The sequence below is a fragment of the Solea solea genome, chromosome 4 (genome assembly GCF_958295425.1).
Source record: "Solea solea chromosome 4, fSolSol10.1, whole genome shotgun sequence".
In the NCBI taxonomy this organism is placed as follows: Eukaryota; Metazoa; Chordata; class Actinopteri; order Pleuronectiformes; family Soleidae; genus Solea; species Solea solea.
In genome coordinates this window covers 23,976,092-24,003,675 of record NC_081137.1, presented here as the reverse complement: position 1 = coordinate 24,003,675, position 27,584 = coordinate 23,976,092, and the positions used below count along the sequence as shown (strand labels likewise).

Genomic DNA, 27,584 nt, shown 5'->3' with positions numbered 1-27,584 from the left:
ATAAATCAAATGTCATCAGTGTGATGTGGGAGTAGTTGAGAATGAAATGTTTTATATTCCATTGTATCATGGATGTCAGATACAGGCATTTTTGTAAAATCTATATACTGTAGAAGGAGCTCATTTTGTGTAAATACCTTCCAACAACTTTTATGTTTGACTCAATGTGTTTGCTCTTATGTTTTTGAAGACCATGAAGATCTGACAACAACGTAAATAATGTGTCTTGTAAGCTGTACTTGCATTTGAGTAATAGTTTCTGTCCAACAGTGCCATATTTTTTAATTGCTAACAAAAATTACCCAAACATTATAAAAACTCTGACAAAAACAACAACATACTATTTTCATCATTAATACTTGATCCTGATTCCTAACTTTTAACTAACTTTACTTACTAACAGATATACAATATGTTGTTGAGCTCACTGCGAGCACACAAACTCAGTGAAGAGCAGATAATAATAATAATAATACACAAAAATTGTACATTTATTGACTCAAAGGCCAGTTTTTCTGCTCAGCAACGTCTCCAGATGAGGCTGCTTTCCTCTCCCATTCCACACGGTGGCGCTAAATCCCGATTCTCTCTGACATCGTGCGACAATAACACGAGGAGAAGAAGAGTGAAAGGAGTCGTTTGATTGGTTATTGCTAGGGGACAGTGGCAGCTCGCGGCAGCTGCATCTTTAACTCACTTATTATCATTCTTTTTTGTGGGATTTAATTTCAGCCTCCACTGAGCGACACCGAGCTTTATTTCATCCCGAATGTGTCTGCGTCAGTGGAGGCAACAACCGCCGCGGTGCACGGCGGTGTTTAGCATGTAGCTTAGCCGTTTGTTTGGCAGGTGACACAGAAAGGTGAGTGAGCCGCTCTGCTAACGCCAGCAAGCTAGTTAGCCTCACACGAATCGTTATTAAAAACGTGTGACGTCGATAATTCACACAGATAAACATCAAATACAAGACAGGAGTGAACCAGACTTTGTCACGTTTAACGTCAGGCCTTTTATTCTGCCTGTCACTCTGTTAACAAGCTAACAGTCAATGTGATGGCAGCAGCTTTTCAACTGTTTTTCAGTTCCTGTGCAACAAAAATGTGCTTTTCTAGAAATACACATACACGTATTTTACATTTTATTAAAAGATATGATGTAATTTATGATGTTAATAATGTACTGATATTTATTAGGGATATAATAATCAACTTAACTAATTATATCATGTTTTAGTCAGTTTGAAACGTTTTTTTGTATAGTACTAAAACAAATTCTGTGATTTCAGAATCTTAAATCTTAATATATTGTGTTGTGTCCCCATTTTTATGTATTCTGCATATAATACACTGAAGAAATAGGACCTATGAAGATATCATTATAGGCATTTTTGATCAGATCCACATGTTTGTCTTCCTCTTCACTGACTTAAGAACCAATTAATCAAGAAGACAGTGAGCGATCAATAATGTTAACATTTGAAATGCAGTAGTTTAACCATAGTGTTATTGTTTAGAAAGCATTTAAACCATAAATCCTGTGATGGATTTTCAATCCAAATAAAATGGCCAAAAATATCTCAGTCTTTTAAAGTAAACTTTAAACCAAGTATTTAATTGAGGTTACAATACATGATTTCCTTTTTAATAATAAGGGAAATCATTTAATAGAGACAATGTTTGTGCACTTAAATCCGTGCAGTGTCTTTACAAAAGAAGCTGCATAGAGGCAAATGTGCGTAAATCTTGTTAGTGAACTGTTTTAAGCTTCCAGCTGAAAATCCTTTTCTATTTAAAATATCCCAGCAGTAACATCAAAAAGAGACTTAATTCTGGACCGTTCTATTCAACTATATTCTATTTGAAGTTCAAAGCAAATTTACACGTTGTGACTTTTAACATACTTTGTTTTTCTTAGACAACTGGCTCCAAACTCTTTGATTCATCCTTGAGATTTAGACCCACAAACTGGCTGAAATGGATGAACAAAGTGTCGAGGTATGTATCACACACACATTAGTGGAGATTTGATGTTTACCACTAATGCTTGGCCAGTAGTAATAGTTGTTGTATTGGTAGAACTACAATTATTACATTTTACTTGATGGTTCCAGCTTGAACCATGGTTCCTTCCTCCTCCTTTAATGAGAAACTTTGCATCTTACGTCCTTGTACAGAGCATCGCTGAGGTGTTTCGCTGCTTCATCTGCATGGAGAAACTGAGGGACGCTCGCCTCTGCCCTCACTGCTCCAAACTCTGCTGCTTCAGTTGCATACGAGTAAGTCGATATTTACACCAGGCAGAGCAAAAGGTGTTTTCCTCACAGCACCTTTTACCAAATTATTATGTGTTGAGACTCATAATTGAATAAGAATCCATAAACTTTGATAGCCCACATGTCTCGCAGCCTGATCTTTAAAAATAGATAATGTATGCAACATTATTAAAGGTTTAAATAATAGTGAAAGGGTTAAAAAGGGAGCCAAAATACTTCTGAACTGGTAGAACCTTTGCAAACCTATTTTAAATTCCGTAAAATTCCATATTTGGGGGGGGGGGATTCAGAAAATAAAACTGAAGACAGGCAGAATATCTTGTCTCTGACTTTACAAATTTAGTTATAGGATTAATTAATTGCTGAGTGTGGTCTTTTAAAGTAGATTTTTATCAATAGTAATGTATTCATTTTCTAGATCTTTTGTATTGACTGATTTATTTAAAATGGATTTGTTTGACAGCGCTGGTTGACGGAGCAGAGAGCCCAGTGTCCACACTGTCGGTAAGAACCGTTCCAACTAGATGTACATTTCTTCACGTTTTCACATATTGTCATTATGTTTTGAGAAACATAATGATTATTTGAGATAAGTTTGGTCCCAGACATTATTTCTTATCATCTACCTCTCACACATCTGCCAGCATTGAAATATAAGATTGTATATATTTATAAAAAAGCTTAGTTATTAGCTTAGTGTGATATTAAATATTAAAAGTGTGTATGTCTGTGTGTGCGCATATCTTCCTGAACATGAAGGGCTCCACTTCAGCTAAGGGAGCTGGTCAACTGTCGCTGGGCAGAGGAGGTGACCCAGCAGCTCGACACCCTTCAGCTCTGCAGCCTCACCAAGCACGAAGACAATGACAAGGACAAGTGAGAGGCTTTTTTTTTTCTCCATCCATGTATTTATTTAGGTTAAATTCCTGTGTCATGTAACGCACACATCATGGGATTTTTATCTTCATAAATTAAGTCTTATTTAAACCGGGGAGGAAATTTTGGTGCATGCACAGAACACCAAGTCTGACTCCAGTCCAACTAAGCGTGTACATGCGAGAGTAATCAGACTATGAATTGCATTATCCAGGTATTTTAGTTCACACACGACATTAAGAAAACCGAATTATTGTCTTAGTCTGACTAAAATGTAATTTTTAACGTGCAAGTAAACGCACTGACTTGCACTGACTTGCACTGATCTGATCTCTTAAAAAATACAAAATTCCCAGCAGCTTTAATCTTCAGTAATTAGCTGTTGTCAACTGGACTTGTTTGAGTTTAGTTGAAGATGCTTCACCCTCTTCAGTTCTGACTTAACTGCTGATAAAAACAACAGTTAGTCTCTAGTCTGTAGGGTGGATAACTGCTGAGAGAGTCGTTAAGTTAAACAATGCAGGTCACTCATCCTTGACTCCGTTCACGTTTGTTTGTTTCACCTGAGGCAAGTTGTGAAAGAGGGTCGATGGGGTCGCCCCAGAGATGCAGTCTGTGATTGTGTGTGTGCGCGTCAGAATTCACCTGTGTTGTTGTTGCTGTGTGAGTGTTGACGCGTCAGGACAGCATTGTCGATCGCTGATAGTTGATGCCTTCAGAGTAAAGGTTTGTCCAGGTTTACTTAGATGATGTCTTCTTTTCCTCCTCTTTCAAACCATTTCATGGCCAGAATGCATTTCTCATATAAATAACCTAAGTACAGTCAGAGGTAGAGCTAGTCATCGATTAATTACTCAATTAATCGATGACTAAGTTAATCGTTAACTATTTTGATAATCGATTAATCGGTTTGTGGTTTTTTTTATGATTAAAACCAGATTTCTGATTGTTTCAGCTTCTTAAATGTGAATATATTCTGGTTTCTTTGCTCCATATAAACAAATAAAGGATTAAAACAATTGAGAACATTAGATTACCTGTCGATTATTTTCTTGATTAATCGAGTAATCGTTGGGTCCATAAAATGTCAGAAAACCTTAAAAAATGTTGATCAGTGTTTGTCAAACCTGGAAATTATGACATTCTTGTTTTTGTCCATAAACCAAAATGATTGAGTTTTTAATGATTTCTTTGTTTTATGGAGCAAAGAAATAAAGAAAATATTCACATTTAAGAAGCTGAAACAATCAGAAGTCTTGTTTTTATTCATAAAAAAAATTCAAATCGATTAATCGATGATCAAAATAGTTGATGATTCATTTAGTAAATGATTAATCGAGTAATTGTTTCAGTTCTGGAGAACAGCATCATTTCCATGTTTGAAAAACACTGATGGCCATTTTCAACATTTTCTGGCATTCTACACGATTAATCGAGAAAATAATCAACCGATTATGAAAATAATTGTTAGTTGCAGTCAGAGTGACATGAAACTGCCAAGATTTTGAGTGATATTTAATCTGTCTTTTAATCCTGCAGATGTGAGAACCACCACGAGAAGCTGAGTGTTTTCTGCTGGACCTGTAAGAAATGCATCTGTCATCAGTGTGCTTTGTGGGGAGGCATGGTAAATCCTTCACATTACAGTCACACACGCCTAATAATCACAACTTTTTCAAGGAGTTGCTTAATAGTTGTATCTTAAAAATGTTACCAGCACGGTGGTCACACCTTCAAGCCCTTGGTGGAGATCTATGAGCAGCATGTGACCAAGGTGAAGGAGGAGGTCGCCAAACTCCGCCGTCGCCTCATGGAGCTCATCAGTCTGGTGCAGGAAGTGGTGAGGACTGCTTGTTGTTTTGAGACGTGAAAATCTAAAAGACTAAAAGACCCGACGGCACTGACGTTTACTGTTTAGATGAAAATGTGAAATTCTGTCTCTTTTGGGGCATTTCTCGTAGCTCCACCCTCTGATGCCAGAAAAGATGAATACACGACAACACAATCCCAACCCACTGTGTTAAAGTAATATTGTACATAATAACATCGAACAGCAGACAAGTACATAAGATCCATTTTTTAATATAAAAAAGTGTTTTGTGATGAATAAGTAACATTTAGTGATTCCAGAAATAAAAAGTGTTGTTTTACCAACGTCCACCAGATGGCAATAATGTGTTGATGTTTCAGGAGAGGAACGTAGAGGCCGTGAGGGGAGCGAAGGACGAGAGAGTCAGAGAAATCCGAAACGCTGTGGAGATGATGATCGCTCGCCTGGACAATCAGCTCAAGAACAAACTCATCACTCTCATGGGTAAGACACACAACACGGTCACACTCCAGCTGGGTTGGGATTTTAAAAGTGAATCATGGGGGTCATGTTTGGTTTGGCTGCTGTGATATTTATATTCACAGTCTTTCAAAAGTGGAGTGAGTAGCATGTCATTAACACAGCTGAAGTCTGAGATAAACAGAGGGGCTTTAGAGGCACAGCTGAATAAATGTCACATTTCCCACCCTCATGAATTTGCTACTGATTTATCCTCGACCACTTGCGCTCACATTGACACCTACAGTCAATTTAGAGTGCCCAGTTTACCTAATCCTAATGTTGCATGTTTTTGGACTGTGGGAGGAAGCCGTACACCCGGATGTGACCCCATGTGCACACAGGGAGAACATGCATACTTCACATCTGAGCCAGTGACCTTTTCCTCTTGTGATGAAACCACAGAGCTGTAATAAAAGGCTTCAGCATGTGTGTTAAATTAAATAAATGTGAGAATCATTCATCAGTCAGGGGTTGAGGTGCCTTTGTGTAGTCATTAATCACTAATTAAATTAATGGTAATGATAGCTGCCAAATATTTTGTGAGCACAAGCATCATTAAGTAAATGTGTGAATGATGAAAGGAATCATTCTAACAGAAGTTAAATCAGTGTCGTCTTATATCTCCATGTCTGAAAGACGCCTAGAGGTCGAGACCACAACCTTACAAAGTATTCAGACTCTGCTAAAAGCCGTGAGAGGCGCCTTTTATAGTGCGGGGTAATGTGCATATAAAATATTTAACTGGACTGAATGGATGCACGCATGCAGTCGTACTCACCAGCCTCCATCAGGGTGACTGACATGTAGGACAAGTACTCTGAAAATAGAAATGTTTTCCTCTTCCTTCCCCACCAGGCCAGAAGACATCTCTGACTCAGGAGACGGAGCTGCTGGAGTCTCTGCTGCAGGAGGTGGAGCATCAGGTCGGTCGTCTGACTACAGCCGCTCAAAGCCTCCGTTCATTTACTGCATAATTGTTGAGTTTGTGGTGATTTAGAAACACTTTGGTAAATGTTCTCATCTGCAGTGAAAATAAAGATGGACAGTGAAACATAGTTGTCCTGCTGGAGCTGACTTAACACATAATATCATGTTTATTTAATCCATGAAAAGGACTTTATTACAGATCATTATTCTCATGTGTTTGTGACTAAAAGTGTTTTTGTTTTTGTATATTTGCAGCTTCACTCCTGCAGTAAAAGTGAACTCATCTCCAAGAGCCCAGAGATCCTGCTCATGTTTCAGCAGGTCCATCGTAAACCCATGCAGTCGTTTGTCACCACTCCTGTCCCCCCGGACTTCACCAGGTAATCTGCTAAAACTTAAAACTTCATAAGGCTTTGAAACAATTCTGGTGATTATTCATCTGCAGCTTTATTCAGTGTCTCGTGTGTAATTGTCTTTCTTCTCTTAACCTTCAGTGAACTGGTCCCTGCATACGACTCGAGCACTTTTGTTCTCGTCAACTTCAGGTAAATATTCTCTTTGGGAAACTAAAAAATAGTATTTATTGTTGTGGTTGGTTATCCATGAGATACAAGTGTGTGTTTATTTGTTTGTAGCACCCTGAGGCAGCGGGCTGACCCCGTGTACAGCCCGCCTCTCCAGATATCCGGGCTTTGCTGGAGACTCAAAGTTTACCCAGTGAGTCTGAAACAGCTTCTTCTCTCTTCTTGCTTTTCTATATAAGGATTATTTAAAAGAAAAGGGTTTTTCCTCAATGATGAAATACAGTGATCCAACTTCTGGTGAACAGTTTCTGTGAAGATCAATATCATCAGTCTGTTAATAAATAGACTGCAACAATCTTGGTTATCTTTGTCCTGATTCATTTATTTTACTGGTTTACTCTCAGCTGCATTTCTTCTCTGATGTTTACATTCACACGTCTGTTGTCCCATGAACCAGCATTAGCTGCTGAACCCCATAACAGATTTAACACTCGATCATCACTGCACAGTTACTGTAAATCACAAGGACTGCATGTTGGTAACTGGTGTAATTGATGTTTCCTCAGGATGGTAATGGTGTGGTCCGTGGAAATTACCTGTCCGTCTTCTTGGAACTCTCCGCTGGACTTCCTGAAACATCAAAGTATGAATTTATAATACACCGTCTCTACTCCCTTCCCATCAGCCCCTTCTTCTACTCCACCAGTCTTCTTCTCCTCCTTTAAGTTAAATATATGTATATAGAAGGTTCTATTTGCAGGCATGAATGAAGTCATTGCATTTACAATAATTAGACATGAAAACAGTGATTGATTTGTGAAAGATGTAGTGAAGGCAGGATTATGTTCACTTGATGTTTTCTTCTGCTAAACATTGTGATGGATGATGGAAGCACAATGTGAATGATGGTGTTTTTTTACATCCACAGCCTAAGATACAGAACTCTTTATTGACTGGAATTAGAAAACATGAGAGCTGTTTGATTTAAATGAAATTGAGTCACTGTGAAGAGCAGCAAGTTAAATATTGCCCAAGCCTTTAAAGAAACCTAAAAGAATCACATTTATTAAGCATCATTGTCATTCATTTGCTTCATCATATCAATATTTGAAAGTTCTGAAACCCCTCGTATGCTCATATGCTCGTATCTCTGCGTACCGCTGCAGTGATGTTATCTTCTGTGCAGATACGAGTACCGCGTGGAAATGGTCCATCAAGCCTCCAATGACCCGACCAAGAACATCATCCGGGAGTTTGCCTCAGACTTCGAGGTCGGTGAATGCTGGGGCTACAACCGCTTCTTCAGACTGGACCTTCTGGCCAGCGAGGGCTACCTGAACATGCAGACAGACACACTGGTCCTCTGGTAGGTACAGACAGACACACTGACATGAAAGAAACAAGTAGAAAAAAGTGTAACTGGCTGTTTTAATGTGTCCTGCTCAGCTACCAGGTTCGCTCACCCACCTTCTTCCAGAAGTGCAGAGATCAGTACTGGTACATCAGCCAGCTGGAGTCGGCCCAGAGCGGCTACATACAGCAGATCAACAACCTCAAAGAGGTACACACTGTTTGTGTGTGTGTTGGTGTCTGTATTCTATTTCAGTCAGTTTAGGTTTGTTAAGTGGCGACTTCTGAGTTGGTCATCGTTAATATTTGTCATTTCAGAGGTTGGCGATTGAGCTGTTTCGCCGTCAAACGTCACGTAGCTCCTCGCCCCCTGACCAGAGGCTGACCTCAGGCACCACAGCCTCTGAAAGAGACCCTCGCTCGGTGAAGAGCGACGATGATATCCATACTACTCTGACCAACGCTAAAAAATTTGAAGAGGAGGAGAGGACCCTGCAGGATGACTCTAATGTAAGGAAACGGCTCATTATTCTTGAACAGAACTTCTGGATGGATCTGTGCACAAAGCCTCGAGCCCGGTGTGATCATATTCTCACCGTGTCGTTCAGGAGCTGTCGGACGGTGACTTGGAGGTGGACTGTCTGACGGAGGAGGAGGTGAACCCGCTGGACGGCAGCAGCACCTCAGGCAGCTCCACGGCCACCAGCAACACTGAGGAGAACGACATCGACGAGGAAACCATGTGAGTTGAACATGAAGGCACAATAAGACATTTCAGAAACGTGTCTCTCCTGAAAAGACACAGCTCAGGTGCAGGTTTGAACATTTTGTCTGCAGTCGGATGAACTCGTACTTTTATGCCTGGTTTACACTCGCCGCAGTGCGTCCCAAGCAAATGATGTCATCGCTGCAGTTGCACTGATGACATCATTGGCACACACACACACACACACACACACACACACACACACACACACAACGCACCACAATGGATGAGTCGAGGAAAAACTGACCTGAGCAGATAATGTCTTTATAAGCAGGAGTATGGACAGCTGTGACACTCAGAGACTTCCCCCATCATCACACGTCACTTCTATGGCTTTAATGAAGCTTCATAATTGTTTGACACATGAAATGAAACTGGGTTAAACTGCAGAGCATCAGTGCTTCTGCAGCTGCCTCACTTTAGCATAAACAAGGTTTAATGTTAATCGTATGAACCTTCTCACCAGCATGGATCATATTTTATTTGTGTGGTTCATAATCTTTGAATTGACTTGTTTTTGTATATTTACTAAATGAGTTTTGTTTGAAACTGTTTGCACAGGTCAGGAGAGAACGATGTCGACTTCATCGGGAACCTGGAAACAGAAGAAGGAGAACTTCCTGATGACTTGGCTGGAGCCGCAGGTATGTTTAATATAAAATAACATCTGTTTACAGTATGTTAATACTACTGTTGACGTATGCCATGAAGTAGTTGAATTGTGTAGTTGTTTTTGTGTCGTTGTGGTGCTGACGTGAAACCTGAAGTTGAAGAAAGAAACCAAAATGATCTTATAGACATTATTTCATGGTCAAAATCCTCCACTTTGTTGCTTTAAAAGATCCAGAGTTCTCACATGAATACAGTCACCAGTGCTTCACCTGTATTTTCTCTGCCAAACCTTTAAAAAAATGACTTTATCAATGACTCGGGCAACTTCTCCAATCTGTTTACTTTGTCAACCATCAGTCAGAAAACCTAAAGACGCAGAGCCAAGAGAAAGCAGCAGCAGGACCATCAAACACTGACTGCTCCACCAAAGAGAAAAAAGCTGAGGCAAATACAAGTCTGAAAAAGACTTCTCTGATAACTTAGAAAATCAAATCTATTTGTGTTCTGACAAACTGCACATCCATCCAGAACACTGTGATCCTGTGGCTCAAAGCAGCTCCTTTAGTGAGTGAGTTCCACTGTGTCGGTGTTGAAAGGTATGAAGAGGATGAGTCACTGTTAGTGCTGTGTGTGCTGTTATAGAAACACTTGCTGTGAGTGTGTGTGCGTGTGCGTGGGGGGGGACGTCTCTGAAAAAAGCTGCCGCAGAAAATAGCAGCAACACAACAATGTTTAGCAAAACTAGCCTGAATATGTTGTTATATTTACACACAGAAAAGGAACTGCAAAAGAACAAGACTCCAGTAAGTCTTGTTCTTGAAGCTGTCCCCAACAAAACACACACACACACACAATTATTCTTTTAAGAAAGACGTTACTTTCCTTTGCCATTTAGTCCCCTGCTCTGAATAAAAGCACTCGACCAAAAACTGTTTGTTCTTGTTCTTCATCTGCAGGTGGATCCCTCTCAGGTGCGCCCTCCCTGCACCGCAGCGCTGCTGCCGCTGCTGCTGCTGCTGCCGCTGCTGCTGCTCGTGGTGCCAGTAACAGTGGAGTTGGCGCGTGTGGTGCCACCATGGGCTCGGGCAGCAACAGCCTCCTGGAGTTGGACCCAGTCATCCTGATCCAGCTGCTGGATCTGAAGGAGCGCAGCAGTGTGGAGTCTCTGTGGGGCCTTCAGCCTCGGCCTCCGTTATCTCTCCTGCACACACAAGGTCTGTGCTCTCAGCTCTCTAACAGCAAATCACTTACGATCATACAAGGTTCCTCCAAAAATATAAAAAAGAAATCCTTTGGATGTACAGTGACTTTAATTGGAGGTTTTTCTTTTTAAATGGACTTAACTAATGGACAGAATATGTCTTGTCTTGTTTACTACACCACATATTTCTAACATGAGATCTCTATCTTTGTGTTTTGCACCATTGATTTATTGTAGAGCAGTGCTCAGTGTTCTTTGCCTTGTTGTCTCTCTTCCTTCCTCTCTCTCTCCATCTCCAAGTTCTTCATGAGAACATGTTTTGGTTGAATGTAAACATAAAACTTCATGGTGTCTCTTCCATAACTGGCAGCTGATTGTTTGTGACAATAATTCGTGTTCATCTCATCTCACTCTGGTTATCGTCTCTTCCAGCTCACCCACACTCGAGGAAAGAACGAGAGCGTCGGCCTCAGGTGGTGAGACGATCCGCTCCGGACTCCGGCGTCCTGATCCGCCTCAAGGCTCAGATGGCCGAGGTCCGCAGCAAGATCTCGGTCAAGAATCAATTGCTGGAGGCTCGTGGGTCTGCGGAGCTGAGACCTGGCCCGTCGGGGGCCTTCACTGTGGAGGAGGCGCCGTCTCATCACGCTGACTCAGAGTTGGCAGCTTGTCGTAAGCCCACTGAGTTGGACCTCCTGGGCAGAGCAGCTGCTCGGTCCAGGCCCTGCCGCCCCGGTGAGGACCGACACACGACTCGCGCTACTACAGAGCGGAGGTTGTTATTATATCTGTGTGCATGCGTGCTCTTCATGTGCCTTATTCCTGTGTGCAGCCAGGAAATCTCTGTCCCCGGTCCTGGACGGCAGTGGCTCGGTGGTCGTGAAGAGGAGGAGTCCAGAGCAGATGGAGAAGGAGCTGCGAGGAGCAGAGGCAGCCCCAGAACTCGGTCTTCATCCTAAAGACGTTCCCATAGGTGCAGACGGTCAGTACGACCACTCACCACTCATTTCAAAGTTTTGTTTACCTATTTCATGAGTAAATTGACTTAGATTTGTCCTCTGCCTGTGGTGTTACCATGGTAACCCTGTTTTCTTATGAATTGAATCACAACCATGCTGTTGTTTGACAGACTCTGCTTTATCTTTTTTTGTGAACGAGTCATAGAGTTTTGTTCTCAGACAGTTGATGCTTTTCAATGTGTGAAAATTGCAATAATTGAAATAAAGAGTATTTGGATGAGATGATAATCTGGTATATTATAGAACAGCTGCTCTGAAACACTACAAACTTTCCTCATGATGTCAGAATCTGCAGAAATCCTCAAACACGACACTAACACACGCTGTATTTGACTGCAGGAGTGGTGAAGGCTGATGGTAGCTCCTCATCAGAACAGCAGCAGTTTTCCATGGAGCAGCAGCTGTACGGAATGTCCGGGCCCAAGGACGACATCTTCTCGTTGGGAGGACCGAGCTACTTATCGACCAACAAGAGCGGCGGCGGCAGAACCTTAGGGTGCGGTCTCGGCAGAATTAAAGAATCAGCCGTTTAGCCGCAGCAGAGAACTCCTCGTCTCACCTCTGCGTCCTTTTCCTCTGACTGCAGGGCAGCGCTGCTGGACTGTGACTCTGAGAGTTCAGGAAACTCCCATCAGTCCTTGCTGGAGGGATCGTCTGCTCCGCCACAGTCAAAGGAAGGTCAGTTCACCCTCATTATCATTAGAACATCACCTTTATCATTCCATGTTATTTATGTACTTTTATTCACAGTTCCCAGCCTTTACATTTATATTTTTGTCCAATTATCATATCATTTTGACCCATTTTCCTGTTTGGCATAGATGTAAGTTTACCAGTGATCCAACAGGTGGCGCTGATGTATAGTAAACGGCGAGTAGAGGACTTTTTAAACAATTATTTTATTTATTTATTATACGACCAGGAATTATGTTGAGTGAAATAATTATTTTTTCAGGTATTTAAAGTATTAGTGAGAAAAATAAAGCTACACATAAATAAAGCAAATAAATATTGTATATATGTGTAAGTAAATGTCATTATTATGTAATCTATGGGAGATATTACACATATTGTGTTTTTTTAATGTTATAAAACGTGTAAATGAGTTTCAAAAAAGGCAGTTTAAAGAATAAAATGATTTTAAAATCCAGATTTTTTTAAAGATCAGCCTTGATGTTGTCTGGGAGTACTGAAGGAGAATGTTGTGTTGTTTAAAGTGTGCGTGAGGCTTCATGTTTTGTTTATTGTGTTGTTTGGTAACTGCGGTGACTCTGCTCTTTGTGCGTCTCAAATATGCAAATGTTAGTTTTGAATAGTAAATAAATGATTACTGGGTTTTCTTATATACACTCTTTGCACAGTGACAAACTTTATTATGGTCCCTGTCTCATGTGGTCTCATGTGGTCTCATGTGGTCTCATGTGGTCTCTCCCCGTCTGTAGATCAGTCGCCCTCCGTCCTGGTGGCAGCAACGAGCAGCGACAGTGACACTGAAGACGAGGTCCTGCAGAGCAACAACTCCACGTATGACAACCACAATCCTCCCTGCACAGGTAACACACACACACACATGAACACATGCATTCATGCACTCACAGTCAAACTGTTGGAGTGATGAAATGAGATAAGAAAGAAATTCCTTTATCAATCCACAACATGAGGATTTGCTGTTTTTAGAGCAGCACAAAAAAAAGTGACGTTAATAAATATTAAACATGGAAATATTAAGAAATATAATATTTCAGCACTTTAGGACCATGACAAACCACGGAGATGCTCCACAATTTCTGGTCTTTACTCCGTGTCAAGTGCAGTGAGAACTCAGTACTCGTGGGTCCACATGAGGACAGAATATCGATTTGATGATATATCGCCGTCCGTCCTCGTCCAACGCTGATGTTTTAATAAACACGTTGTCTCCTCGCGGCCGTGCTGCTCAAGTGAATGAGGGAAACTTGGGTGGAAGTTTCCTGGCTGAAGAAGACGGGAGTTTACAGCGAGATAAGAACGTTGACAGATGCTCTGTCCACGCTCAATACTGAGACTTTATACACTTTGTTCTCCATGTTGTGAATAAATAGACGTTTTTGTTTGTCAGTCCTGGAAATGATGACGTTCTCAAATGTCTTTGTTTTTGTCCACAAATGAACACGACTCACTTTTAATGATTCAAAGAAACTGGAAATATATTCACATTTAAGAAGCTGAAACAATCAGAAATCTCGCTTCAAACTGATTCATCTATTATCAAAATAGTGTAGTGATGGATTAATAATGAAGTGATTGTTTCAGCTCTAGTTGTGTCGTGATATTATTGATACCGTGTCCCGCATGTCGCACCGCTCCCTGTGATTCCCTGTGATTCCCTGCGATTCCCGGCCCTCGTTGACAAACACGAGGCTGGGAGCGTTCCACTCGCTCTGACGTCGATGTTTCGGTCTGCAGCACATTTCCATCCCTCCAGCAGAACAAACGCCTCCGCTTCTTCATGTACGTTCCTCATCCACGTTTTTCTAACAACTTTCTTGTGCACTTTGAATAATGATTAAACGACTCTGGTGATTTGTGTTTTGTTATTTGTGGACAGGTGATGGGTGATAATTGTCTAAGTCAGCTGCTACAAACAAACTCTTTCATGTAAAGATATTGACGTATTGTTTGCGAGATATTGTTTCTGCATATAAAGTAAACGCATGTTGTTCTGTGTGAGTGTAGAGAACAGAAATGTGAAATATTCTCCTCTTCCTTCCTGCAGGAGAGCAGCTTCTGTCTGATGACCTGAGTCTGCCAGCTGACAGGTGATTCCCTCCCAGTGCGTCAGACCTGGCAACCCACTGGTTTCCCCTCAGCGGTGACACGGACACACAGGTGGGCGGAGCCACAGACACTGAAGCAGCTCAGAATGCATGAACTCAAATTCAACAACAAGCGGATGTTTTTAATCCTCTGTTTGCACCAGAAACACTTGATTAATTTTAATCAAATATTTCACTCGACTGAATAAAAACAATGAATCCTTTGAGAAAACAGTGAAGGAACGAAAAGCAACATTTCAGTTTTCAGTGAGAACATCTCATCAGGGCATTTCAAAGCTGTCACTCTTTCTGTTTAAAGTTTATTTATATATAGATATAAATCTAGATATTTACAAGAGTCTAATGATGAGCTGTGAATGATCTGTAGTCGGTTAAGTTAGGAGTTTCATCAGAGTTTCTCTGCAGCAGAAACACCGCGCTTCCTTCCTTCACTGATATAGACCTTAATTGTTCTTTTCTGGATTCTCTCTCTCCCTCCCTCTGTGTCTCTCCCTCCCTCTGTATGTCTCCCTCCCTCTCTCTCTCTTTATTTATTTGACATTTCGATATTTAGACACAGTCACAGAATGACGTGGATTATAAAATAAACGAGTACAGCAGTGATAATCACGTGTGCTCGTTCAGACCTAACTTCAACGTCTTTGTATAAAACACTTTTAATAATCATTTATTACCGGTTTATTTTTCAGAGAAGTTTAACATGAAACTGCTGCTGCTGAACGTCACAGTGACGGAGGAAAAAAGCCGTGTTTAACAGATTCTTTCTGCACTATGTGGACACTTTTCCTCACAATAACCACTTCACTTAAGCTTAATATGAAGTAGAAATTAGAGAAGGCATGTATCCACCTCTTTTCTCTGTTACGTTTCCTTTTATTTCTTCATGTTGATGAAAAAGCAGCGACGTCTGTGCATTTGTTTGTTGAAATGATCTTTTTTCTTTTTGTGCTTGTGTCAAAATCTGCTTTTGTTTTGAAAAGTTTCTCCTGAAGCAAACTTTCATTACAGGACGACGTGTACGTTCACTTTTTGTGTGATAAATCAAATAAATGTTTTACTAAATTGACATATTGAAATTCTTGAACTCTTCTTTTATTGGCTTATTGAGCCACGTCAGCGAGAAACTTTCCGTACGTAAAGAAGACGCCGCGCGCTCTCACTCATCCACTGCCCAAACCTGCGAGAACACAGAATAATCCAGATTATGTTGCAGTGAAATGAAGAATGTGGAGGACTGTTCGCTTTAGTAAAGCTGTTTATGTAACTGCAGACCTCGCTGTGCCACATGAAAACCTCTTACAGCATCACTCACTCACTCACTCACTCTTCACTCCACTTCTGTGTGAGACCAAACACAGGAGCAGGAATCTGAAACTAAACTAAAACATTTGTGTTTTGCAATAATTTTTTGAATCATGTTCCGCGTTGTTTGACAGGTGATCGGGTTTTGCTGATTTAGATCAAAGGTTCATTTTTCTTTCCTCAGTTCATGGAATATCATTTAGCGACGGAGCCACGAATGATCATATCCGCGGCTTTGTGATCATGTTTCTGGTCGTAAATGTGCATTATTGGCATGGGGCGTTGCACCAGGGCTCTATAGCGCCCCCCTAAGGTGGATGGAGCGCAGCAATATTACGTTGCACCGAATTTCATGAAACTTTGGGACCGGCCTCAACTCATCAGGAAGTCGGCCATTTTGAATTTTGGCATCCATTTTATTTTCAGAAACAAAGTGGAAAAACTGCTTGTGGTGTTGTTGAATGTTGTTGAATATTGTTGGTGTTAGTCTGGATAATAATAAACTTTGTTATAATGTTAAACATTAAAACAAAGAGAGGTTGATTGTTTCTAAGCGTCTTCATGTTGAGTTCCAGCGTAAACTCGTCACAAAGTTTCTTTAGTTCCGTCTGTCGTTGCTGCTGAAGCCGTGACATTGTTGAGTAGAACTTCTACTTTATTGTTTTGTATATTCTGTATATTTATATTTATTGTATTTCCTCTACACTTAAAGGGCCAGTACAACTCATCAAATCTACGTTCCCACTTGCAAAAAAGTGATTACAGGTTTTTTTCTTGCCTCAAAATCACTTGGTTTCATTTGTGAGGTAAATATTTGGCAGCTTATATCTTTGAAGTCGCCAGTACAACCCATAATATGCTCTTTTGCACTTGCAATAATGTGATTACAGCTCTGACCTTGTGACCTCTTTGCTCAAAATCAGTAAGATTTGGCTGATTATTATTATTATTATTATTATTAATTTTATTATTTTTTATTTGACTACTGTCAAAGATCAACCAAATGACTCCTAACCTTTATATTAAAGTACAATTTCTAAAAGGTAAAAGGATAATAATCATTTTGAGTATCTTATTGTTACAATAATCACCAAGAATTGGCTTCATAATAATAATTTTAATGGAAAAACTTATTAATATGGTAATTATCAGTTCTTTTTATGGGAGTTTTCAGTGTATTACATAAAATATCACCTCCATGTTAGTATTAGGAAACCAACATAGTAAAATATTTCTATGTTACAATATTTTACCTTTTTTTGGGCAAATCAACCACGTTAAAGTGACGCTGCAAACGTTAGAAGAGAAAAGAAAGAATCAGTCAAAGACTTGGTCTAATCTTTATAGACATGATAATTAGTCACCAGTTACAGTACACATATTTATATACTACAGGAACACAGGTAAATACAGGTACTCAATGTGTTTTACTGTTTTTTTTTTCTTGTGTGTGTGTGTTAACCTATCCTGCGTGTTGAATAAGAGCCGGTCGAGGGGGTTTGTCTTCCACAGCCAATCACAGCCGAGCACAGCCAATCACAGCCAATCACAGCCGAGCACAGCCAATCACAGCCAATCACAGCCGAGCACAGCCAATCACAGCCAATCCCAGCCGAGCACAGCCAATCACAGCCGATCATGATCATCAATACAGAGGAACACTGTTGTTTTATGGCTATTCTTTAAAGTTTCCACTGTATTGACACGTAACGATCTCTGTTATAATGATTGCAGTGACTTCAGGTCTGTGACGACGTCGTCGTCGTCGTTCAGCAGAAGACAAAAACCCCCGAGAGCCTTTTATTACAACATCATTATTGCTTACAGAGAAATAGAAAAAGCTTTTTTTCGTGTACATAGACACACAGTGCAGATTTCATGAAGGGCCCTAAACTTAAGACAGAGATTATGGGATGGCAGAGCTGAACGCCTGCTCGCTTTCATCGTAGCCGGGGAGGGAAAGTGCAGACGGTGAGTGAGTGAGTGAGTGAGTGAGGAAGAAATGAACATTTTTTATTGCTCATACAGTGATGAATTCAGTGTTCTCCTACGGTTACTCAGACACTAACCAAAAACTAACGTTTACAGAACGTTCCCTCAGGGTTTTTCGGTTCCCTGTAGTTGCACCGTCGTATTTTTGTCTCCGTGACGAGCACAGGACAAACTTTCAGGGAAACATTCTGGGAACCAGAAAAAAACCAACTCTTAAACTTGAAATCAGTGATGAGCTTTGTTCCCCGCAGCAGCAGCAGCAGCAGCAGCAGCAGCAGCAGCAGCAGCGTCACACTTCCAACACTCAAAAATACAACAGAGGTTTCACAGAAAACACGGCGTGTAAGACAAGACCACACTGCGTCTCTCTATTGCCATGAAATCCGGTTTAAAACAAGTCTTCAGTCCTCTGACGCTCTCTCATTTCTGTCTTTACTCACAGGAGGGGTCGAAGGTCACGCATGTGGTTTGTTTGGACACAGAAAGTTTTTGTTACCCTGCAAAAATGACTTTGTTGAGGAACTCTGAGTAAAATGAATGTCCTGAATGTCTCACGGCGGCGGCACCGTCTGTGTCCACGTCCACGTCACATTAACCCTAACGACGACTCCATCAAAGGTCCAGTGTGTAAAACAGAGGTAATGAATGAGCCTTTTATATTAGTATATTTAAATCAGGGGATTTCAAAACAGCCTGGAAAATGGACGAATGAAGGTTGAGGTGAAGGAGATTTTTACACCCGGTACCTTTTTTACAGTTCACTTCATCCTCGACCAACACCGCGACCGTTATTATGTAAAAACCTGCAGACGTGGAATAAAAACTACAAACGACTGATAATAATCTGATTGGCAAGATGTTTTTTTTTAAGGCTGAGTTTTCGAGCCGATAGTTAAAACATTTTCATCAGAGTGAGAACAGCAGCGATAGGCTGTGAATATGATACGACGACTCTCCGGTGAACAACATCACGTCCGCCTCAGTGTGGCGGCAGGAGCAGGTTTTTAAGTCTATGTTTGATTAAAATCACTCATTTACAAGACACAATTATTATTATGTACAGTTCTCTCCAGCACTCGCTCAGAATCACACTTCCTGTTACATCACACACACACACACACGCGCGCACACACACACCCGTGTCCGAGAGCATCATCGAAACGACCGCGACGGATCCGTCGGTCCGTGCGTCTGTGGCTTTAGTTCAAAGTCTCGTCATCAGTACATTCCTCACAACACTGTGACATGAGGTACATTCTGCTCCTCTCACTCTGTCTTCAGGACCATGATTACACGGGACCAGAGTCCGGGACCAGAGTCCGGGACCAGAGTCCGGGACCAGAGTCCGGGGCCAGAGTCCGGGGCCAGAGTCCGGGACCAGAGTCCAGGACCAGAGTCCAGGACCAGAGTCCAGGACGAGCCCTCAGTCACCGATAAAGACTGAAACCTTTGGTCAGCGAGCCAAACCAGGAGCAGTTGTCTTATCAAAGTTGGACGGGAATGAGGAGACACAGTTTTACACTGATGACATTTGAGGAATGATGATGTTACGATGTAAGAGAATGACGGAGTGATGAAGCGCTCGGTTTAACCCCAACCTCTTTTTGAGCTTTTACAAACTCCAGAACATTTAAAAACGTTGTTGGCAGCTTCAGCCCCAATAACATCTAACGATGTTTCAACCAAACGCGCCACTCATTACGTCTTGTTGTACATTTGTCTTCTTCTGAACGACTGAAGCCGTAGTCTTGTTCGAGACCACAGACTGCAGATAAAACCGGATGCCAGGTTGGAATGTGAAAGCCTCGGAATAGAAGTAGCAGTTATTCAGCGACTGTCAGAAAATGGACCGACTTGTCTCTTGATATAATTTTCCTGAGAAGTTCATGGTCTCAATCACTGCGTCTCGTCTTCAACAGTCATGACGTTCGTTTAGTAAATAATTTACACTAGTCTTCAAACAGGTGACCTCTGTGACCCTCAGGTTTCCAAAGCTGCCACGGCACCAGACAAGTCTCTGTCTCTGACCCCGATCCAGTCTTTACTCAAGACGGTGTTCGGGCATTTTTCCACTACATAGTCCCAGCTCGCCTCGCCTCGGCACGGCTCTGCACGGCTCTGCGCGGTTTGATTGGTTTTCCTCTACGATATCTTACCCGACTCTGCATGAAACTTTGTGAAGACACAAGAAGCTGCTGTTTGTGTGAAGAGGTTGAGGTTTAGCCAACGCCCTTTAATCTTTAACAGCAGTAAGATTGAAAGAATGAAAGAATGAAAGCATGAAAGAATGAAAGAATGAAAGGGTTAGTCTGAGGAGAGCTTTAACGTGGCTCACACGTGTGGCAGAGTTTGTCGATACTCTGATACTTTACACGACGTGTTAATGACATGTTTCCATTGATTTGAGTATTTTAACATGATGAGAGATTAATATGTGATACTTTATTTTATCATAGAATCGTCATATACGTCAGTGTCGTTATTATTTGGTGATTTTATACTTTGATTGCTATGAATGAAAAGAAATGATTAAAAATGAGGAAATGAGGGCGACACAGTGGAGTAGCGGCGAGCACTGTTGCCTCACAGCAGTGTAGAGTTTGCACGTTCTCCCCGTGTGTGTGCGTGTTTTCGTGAGAGTGAACGCTATAAAGATTCATCTCTACATGTTTGTCCTGCGATGGACTGGTGATCAGGTGACCTGTCCAGGGTGTAAACCCCGCCCCCCGCGACCCTCATGTGGAGGATAAAGCCGTAGACAACGGATGTGGACTAAGTTGACGATGGTGTTGTACACAGAATGACAGATGACGTGGAGACTTCGTGTGAAACGTTATTTACAGACAGAGAAAACACTCGGGGGTGAAGATGAAGATCGCTGTCCTGCCTGTGCGTGAAATGACAAACTACAGTGAGAACGTGACTAAAATCATGGATTAATAATATTTGCCCGGAGCCAGAATATTGATGTTCAGAGAGGCTTTAGTAACACAAAGGCACGTGTTCTGTTCTGCAGCTGTCAATCACGCCTCTAAACGCTGTCATTCAGTGAATAAACACTTGAAATACTTTCTACACTAACTTTGTGTCCCAGGAGAAACTCCAGCAAAAATAGAAAATGCTTTTATTCACAGACATAAAAGCCCATTATCCCAGGTTTATTTACCCGTCTGGAATACAGGACTCCACCGAGCATTTATTCAGATAAAGTGATTACTAATCTTTTGTTGTTTTAATCTGTGGCTGCTTTAATGACAGAACAGCGTGTTCTGCTCCGGCCTCTTTCCTGAACTTTGATTTCTCTGCTGACAAAAGAGTCGCCGAGGACAAAGAGACAAGACGAGCAATTACAGAGCAATTTACTGTCTGTGACGCTCATCAGCTGTTTTTGCCTCAGGACGACAGGTGAAACTATCTCACCTGTCACATCGTCCTGCATTTATATGTGAGACACGGATCTGAGTGAGTGTGCAGGCGCCTTTACTGCGGCTGAAAGCCTTTAGGATAAATGCAACAATGTGTAAAGGTGGATTATTATTATCATCATTATTATTATTATTATTGTTGTTGTTGTTATTTAAGTGACGATGCACAAAAAGTTCTTTTTTTTGGATTGAATGTGTTTTTTTAAGGGTTTGCTTCACTGCAGTGTTTTTACAGAGTTTTGTGCTCGTGTCATTTATTTATTTATTTATTTAAGCTTGAATTTTATAACGCAGTTACTGTTTTTTTCATGATTCATTTTGCTTTCATCTTATTTGTGTTTTTAAGCTGGTGCTCCTCAGTGTCCGTGCACGAGTGTTGTTTAACGTTGTGACGACAGCTAAAGTCGAGCACGGCCATGGATTCACCGGCCCCGCCAATATTTCTGGGTCATTTGGCAAACACATCAGGGCAGTGATGTATATCTATATATATATATATATATATATATATATATATATATATATATATATATATATATATATATATATATATATCTATAGTGTATATTATCCAATCAGTGGTGGGGATTTCCCTCTGTCAAAAGTCACGACATGAAACTTTAACATGAATTCGAGAGAACGGTTTCATGCACTCCTGAGGTTTCTGGCAGCTCGTGTAGTGACATTTTTCCTCTTGTGTTCCTGTCACATATTCTAGTTTGGACTGATCAGTGTCACAGTTTCACCTCCAGCAGGACTGACAGACCTTTGGAGACGTGTTGGCTGAGGACAGAGAGAGAGCACCACTCGATAACCACATGACAACTGCAGGAGCCACAAACAACTACTGTCAAAGAAAGACGTGTTGTTAAAGGCAGACGTGGGGGGGGGGGGCGGGGCTGAGGGGGAGGGGACAGGACTGAATGAATGAAGGATCTGGTTTGGTTTGGGTCTCCTCTTCAGATGGCGTCATGGAGCAGATGAGGCACGGACACTCCAGGCCTGTCGTTGTCAGAGTGGCTCTGCACGATGGTCTGCGAGTAACCGGACGGTAAGAGGCCTAACATCTCCCTGGATCTGCGTGGCCGCCTCTGGCCCCAGTGGCGTCTGTCGTGGTCTAGCCTGCAGCTCCGCCTCACTGCTTGGCCCAGCAGCAGAGCTGTCTGGGACCAGAGTGGGTCCGTTAAGCCCGCGATGCTAGGCTCCTGAAACAGAACATGGGGAGCGCGCCTCGCCGGGCGTGCGTCTCCGTGGATGTGGGAGGCCGTGAGGAGTTGGGGTCTAAAGTTGAAGCGTGGCGGCCGTGAGCCCGACGTCAAGGAGATGCGGCCCTCAAGTGACGGCCCCAGCAGACTGAGGCTGGTTCTGTCCGTGAAGGAGTCTGTCCGGTCTTCATAGCCGAGGTCGGCGGGCGCTGAGCACTGCTGCAGGGGCCAACCTCCGCGACCCTTTCCCCCGAAGTCTGCAGTGCCTCCTTGGCCTCCTTCTCGCTCCACCCTGACTCCCTCTTCTTCCTCCTCCTCCTCTTCCTGTTCCTCCTCCTCCACCTCGGCCATGTCCTCTTCCTCCACCTCTTCCTCGGCAGCGCCCTCCTCCTCGTCCTCGGTGCTGGTGGGCGGCGGGGAGCGCGGGTCCCGCAAGAAGACGACCACGACTGTGATGTTATCGCTGGAGCCTGCGTCGCGAGCAGAGGCCACGAGCTTGTGAGCGACCATGGTCGTGTCTCCAGTGTTCTCCAGCAGGTGGTCGCTGACCACACGCAAGGCCTCGTCTGGACTCACCGTGTCCCAGAATCCATCACAGGCCAGGATCAGGTAGTCTTCTGTACCGTCCAGTGAGACGTCGCAGTGGTCAGCGTCACCAGAGATGTAGGGTTTGTGCTCCGAGTCTCCTGTGAACCACACGTTAGTCTGTTAGATCCCTGATTTCTCTTGTAGTCTAATGCAGTGTTTGTTGTGAGCAGCTCGTAGTTTAAAGAGTTTACCTATCGCTCTGGACACAGACAGACTGCCGTTAACCCTCCATGTGCCAAACCAGATCACGCAACCTCCCAGAGCCTCGATCCTCAGCTTCTCGTCCTGCAGACACAAAAGCACAACGCGCGTCTCATCCAGAGTCACTGAAGGTTCTGTTGGATCTTCAGCAGTGAGTGTGTGTGTGTGTGTGTGTGTGTGTGTAAACTGTACCTCTCTGTCTGGTTTGTGTGGTTTCATCAGCTCCACCACCTGTCCTCTCCTGACCATCATGACCTGAGAGTCTCCCAGCCAGGCCACGTGCAGCATCTGGCCGCGCAGGAACGTCACCACGCCTGTCGTGCCACAACGCAGGTTCTGCCAAAACACACACACACACACACACACACACACAAAAAACACTTTTCTTAATAGTTTTCAGCTATAACTGAAGCAGCAATGCTCTGTTGTGGAATTGCATCCCATAATTTGTGTAGATTCCGATGTATGAAAGTCATTTTTGGGTGATTGAGTCCTGCTCATGGAACCGTGGAGGAGGCAGCTTCCTGACCGTGTGGATGTGAAGAGACGAGCGTGCAGGCCTCAGTTTCTGGCGATCCATCAAATGACTCAGAGACAGACTGTGCTGAGCTGTGGGAAGTTCTAACTTTGAACGTCTGATGTTGTTGACAGTCCCACTCTCTGGAGTCAGCCAACATGGCCAGACACGAGAGCTCGTGTTAGATCTGTCGTTTCATTCATTCATTCTTATTATTATTGTTTAATTCTGGAATGGTTTTGGTTCTTTCATTTAAGATGATTTATTTCTTGTTGTTTTTGTTGTTGCCATTCATTTGTGTCTTGTTACATCTAAAGGTGCGTCGGGGAACTATGGTGGCCTTTGCAGAAAGAATGTTGTTCTTCTTCTTTTGCTGCAAAATCTGAGCTGTTTAGTCCATTTGTGCTTTACGGAGCTCCAGACGTGACAAAAAACTATGACACGTGGCCACAAAATACTAATTACTAATAACGACTAATATTAATAACATTCTCATGAATTAGCTGGAGAGCGAGCGAAGAGGCCTGAAGCTTCAGGATGGACAGAGATTATCGTGTCACTGAGTTTTATTTACGGTTGGGAATGAGTTACAAAGATTGCCAAGTCGTGCCAAGGTTAGTTCTCCCTGCGCATGCACTCAGTGAGGCGGAGGCGGGGCTTACGGGGCTACCTGTAAAGTAACTTGGCCTCACGCTAATAATGATTCCTCGCAACTTCAGGCTTTTGAGAAGATCTTTGTAACTGGTGAAGAGTTTGCTCTTATTTTATCACTCAGCCTCTTAAGAAAAACATGTAGCAGGTAACACTCAGAGAGACAGCAGTAACTGTCAGAGAGACAGGAGCAGCAGTAACTGTCAGAGAGACAGGAGCAGCAGTAACTGTCAGAGAGACAGCAGTAACTGTCAGAGAGACAGCAGTAACTGTCAGAGAGACAGGAGCAGCAGTCATATGTTTACTAGTAAACAAATAAACGGTATCAAACGCAACAGATTACAGATTACGTGTCTGTCCCGTGCGCTCACCTCTCGCTTTGCCTTCTTCACAAAGCGCTCGTCGGTGACCTTGAAGGCTCTGCACAGAGCCTCGCTCGGGTCCTGGCTGAACGATTCCTCGTGAACTAAGTTCACGTGCAGGTGATTGGCGGCGTAGATGGCGGCGTCCACGCCACCGTGGCCATCGAACACGGCAAAGAAAGCCTGTTCTTCCTGATCCTGAGGAACAGAATAAATGTCTGTCAGTGTGTGATCGTGACGTGTTTGCTGGTTGTTGTTGGCGGCTCTTACCTGGATATTGAAGAGCGAGTTGAAGTCGGGAATGATGACGTGTCTGTCCTCCATCTTGCGCCTCATGTTCTTGATGGCGTGGATGGACGTCTCGTAGTACGGCATCGGGCGGCGGCGGAAGGGCAGCTCTTTGAGCCAGAGGCAGCACATGTCGAAGAGTCGGTTAAACACCAGGCGGGCCAGCTTCACCGACTCCATCTCTGACACACACACATTAACAAAAGTCTGTTATGTTCAAGCGTGATGTGGCCTGTTTGTGGTAGTAAAGCAAGATGGCTGCAAACAGGATGGAGCAGGAATGAAAACACAAATAGTTTCTGTAGTAAATTCTACTTCTTGTGTGATTTTGATTATCAGGCAAGACGATCAAAGATGGAGTTTCAGGAGCTCAGATCTGAGGAGAACTGAGACAAACGTGAACAACGAGATGTTAACAGTTGGCTGAGAATCTCAGAGTTCAGGTGTATCTTTGGTTTGGAGGACAGGAGGAGAGACCGGCGTCAGGTCTTCCTCTGCTGATACCTAGAGTCGACCTTGGCGAGGACTGTGTGCTCGAGTTATCGCTCCTTTTGCCCCAGTTAGGTTTGGTTCAGATATAATGAGGAACAAATGATGGGTGACAGACTTGCCAGCTGCAGCTCACTCTTCACTTTAGGTTTGTGCTTCGGGTTTCACCCGACGTCCTCAGTCAGGTCTGATAGTATTGTGTGACAGAGCCTGTTTTCACATGAAGGATGCAGTGCACAAATAATGTGACTTCAGTTACTTCTGTTCATGATGAAGACTAAACCGAGGCAAACTCATGACAAAAGCATCAAAAATCAGAAACTCAACATGAAGCGCTGCAGCTTTAATTGAGAGAAATTCACATTCTAAAAAATGAGGAAATTCGATACTAAAGTAACTCTGAGTGAGATTTTACTGCAGTTGTAAAAGTGAGTGAAACAGACCTGAAGTTTCACCTTGACACAAACTGTGCACATGAGACTGACCTAATATAATGTTGGCTGCAGGACACGAACAATAACCTACTTTCTTCTCTTCACTGGTGTCCTCTCTCCCAAATATAGCATCAGTGAGAAGTTACTTCTCTCACTCTCACCTTTCTCTAAACCTTCCTGAAGTAAGACAGTGAAGAAGAACCGGTTGTTCAGCCAGTTCTTCTTCACTACATCTGGAAAGTGCTACACATCACACGACTGCAGGAAGTGACTGCCTGTTACACAATAACATAACACGTTCTGACTCTGAGAAAGCACAGACAGTGAGGTGTGGAACGCTTCTGAGCTGCGAGTCGTCAAACTGCAGAATCACAATTCAACACAGTGTCACACAGCGAGCGGAGAATCCGGGTTAAGTGCAGAGTCGTGTTGAGACGTTAGATAATAATCACAAGTGTGAAGAAGATTCTGAAAAAAACATTTGTTTACAGTGCATTTCAGCGAGTCTGTTCATCTGTGGATTCACTCGAAACTTCAATGATTAAACATTTATTTCTCATTATTTTCTGTGTCTAAGTGAAGTGAAGAATTGAATAGTTCTATTGTCGGTGGAGAAAAACAAGACGTTATTAAACGTGACAGTTTCATCTCCTCCTGCGTTCATGAACTGATTTGATTTAGAAACATTTGTAACAGTCACATGAACTCACTGTATCCAGACAGATCCCAGTGAGACTTAACTGAATACAGTGATGACACAATAACCACGTCGGTCGTCTTTGCAGCAGCTTATAATCTACAATAACCCATAGTTTCAGGAGTAACAGTGACAGGAGCAGAGGACGACGTTAGGATGTGGGTTCGGGTTTCAGGTGGACACTTGGACTGATGAGCTTTGTAAACCTGGATTTGGGGATTTCCTGTCATTCTTTTCTGCAGATTTTCTCGAGTGCTGTCCTCGAGTCACTCCTGTCTCATTGTGGTTCTGGTCTTTGGGTCAATTTTCTGAGTTCCTGAGCGTTTTGTTTGTGAAGGCTATAATATATGAGGGATGGGGTCACATGGTTGGTGTAGTGGTTGTAAGACCCGGGTCAGAACGTGGGCCTTTCTTTCTTTCATGGAGTTAGCATGTTCTCTCCGTGTGTGCGTGGGTTTTCTCCGGGTTCTGGACACTCTAAATGGACCATAGGTGTGAGCGTGAATGGTTGTTTGTCTCTATGTGTCCCTGTGATGGACTGGTGATCTGTCCAGGGTGTGACTCCGCCTATCAATCTATATCAGCTGAGTCTGGATGGATATGAATGTGTTAATCTGTTAAAACCTGACACGTCTCTCAGTCCCAGTCGCTGAAAAACAACACCCTACAGATGATGCTGCTTCACAGTTGAATGATATTTGGCAGGTGACGCGTGTGACGCCTGTTTTGCTCCAGACT

General features: G+C 42.7%; 2 protein-coding genes across 4 annotated transcripts in view; one reads left to right on the top strand and one right to left on the bottom strand.

Moving 5' to 3' along the window:
- Nucleotides 1-631: 631 nt before the first annotated feature.
- On the top strand, nucleotides 632-15,761 carry trim37 (tripartite motif containing 37). Its single transcript, XM_058628055.1, has 25 exons — nucleotides 632-862; nucleotides 1,915-1,994; nucleotides 2,174-2,275; nucleotides 2,736-2,776; nucleotides 3,032-3,148; nucleotides 4,688-4,775; nucleotides 4,866-4,988; nucleotides 5,339-5,462; nucleotides 6,336-6,403; nucleotides 6,663-6,787; nucleotides 6,902-6,952; nucleotides 7,043-7,124; nucleotides 7,498-7,574; nucleotides 8,118-8,297; nucleotides 8,378-8,492; nucleotides 8,600-8,791; nucleotides 8,890-9,023; nucleotides 9,609-9,691; nucleotides 10,616-10,873; nucleotides 11,293-11,595; nucleotides 11,693-11,842; nucleotides 12,219-12,375; nucleotides 12,466-12,557; nucleotides 13,322-13,432; nucleotides 14,635-15,761. The coding sequence occupies exons 2-25, from the start codon at nucleotides 1,974-1,976 to the stop codon at nucleotides 14,679-14,681; spliced, it is 2,841 nt and encodes a 946-aa protein (XP_058484038.1). The 5' UTR covers nucleotides 632-862; nucleotides 1,915-1,973; the 3' UTR covers nucleotides 14,682-15,761.
- Nucleotides 15,762-21,120: 5,359 nt separating this feature from the next.
- The window catches only part of ppm1e (protein phosphatase, Mg2+/Mn2+ dependent, 1E), a 49,296-nt gene continuing 42,832 nt past the window's right edge, over nucleotides 21,121-27,584 (bottom strand). For 2 of the 3 annotated variants that reach the window (XM_058626521.1, XM_058626520.1), the window contains exons 4-7: nucleotides 24,948-25,408; nucleotides 23,601-23,744; nucleotides 23,399-23,492; nucleotides 21,121-23,305 (exon numbers count right to left, since the gene is read on the bottom strand). In XM_058626521.1, coding sequence (XP_058482504.1) covers nucleotides 22,374-23,305; nucleotides 23,399-23,492; nucleotides 23,601-23,744; nucleotides 24,948-25,408 — 1,631 coding nt within the window. In that variant the 3' untranslated portion in view covers nucleotides 21,121-22,373. The remainder of the gene's footprint in view (nucleotides 23,306-23,398; nucleotides 23,493-23,600; nucleotides 23,745-24,947; nucleotides 25,409-27,584) is intronic. The other variant, XM_058626522.1, reaches the window with a different exon arrangement.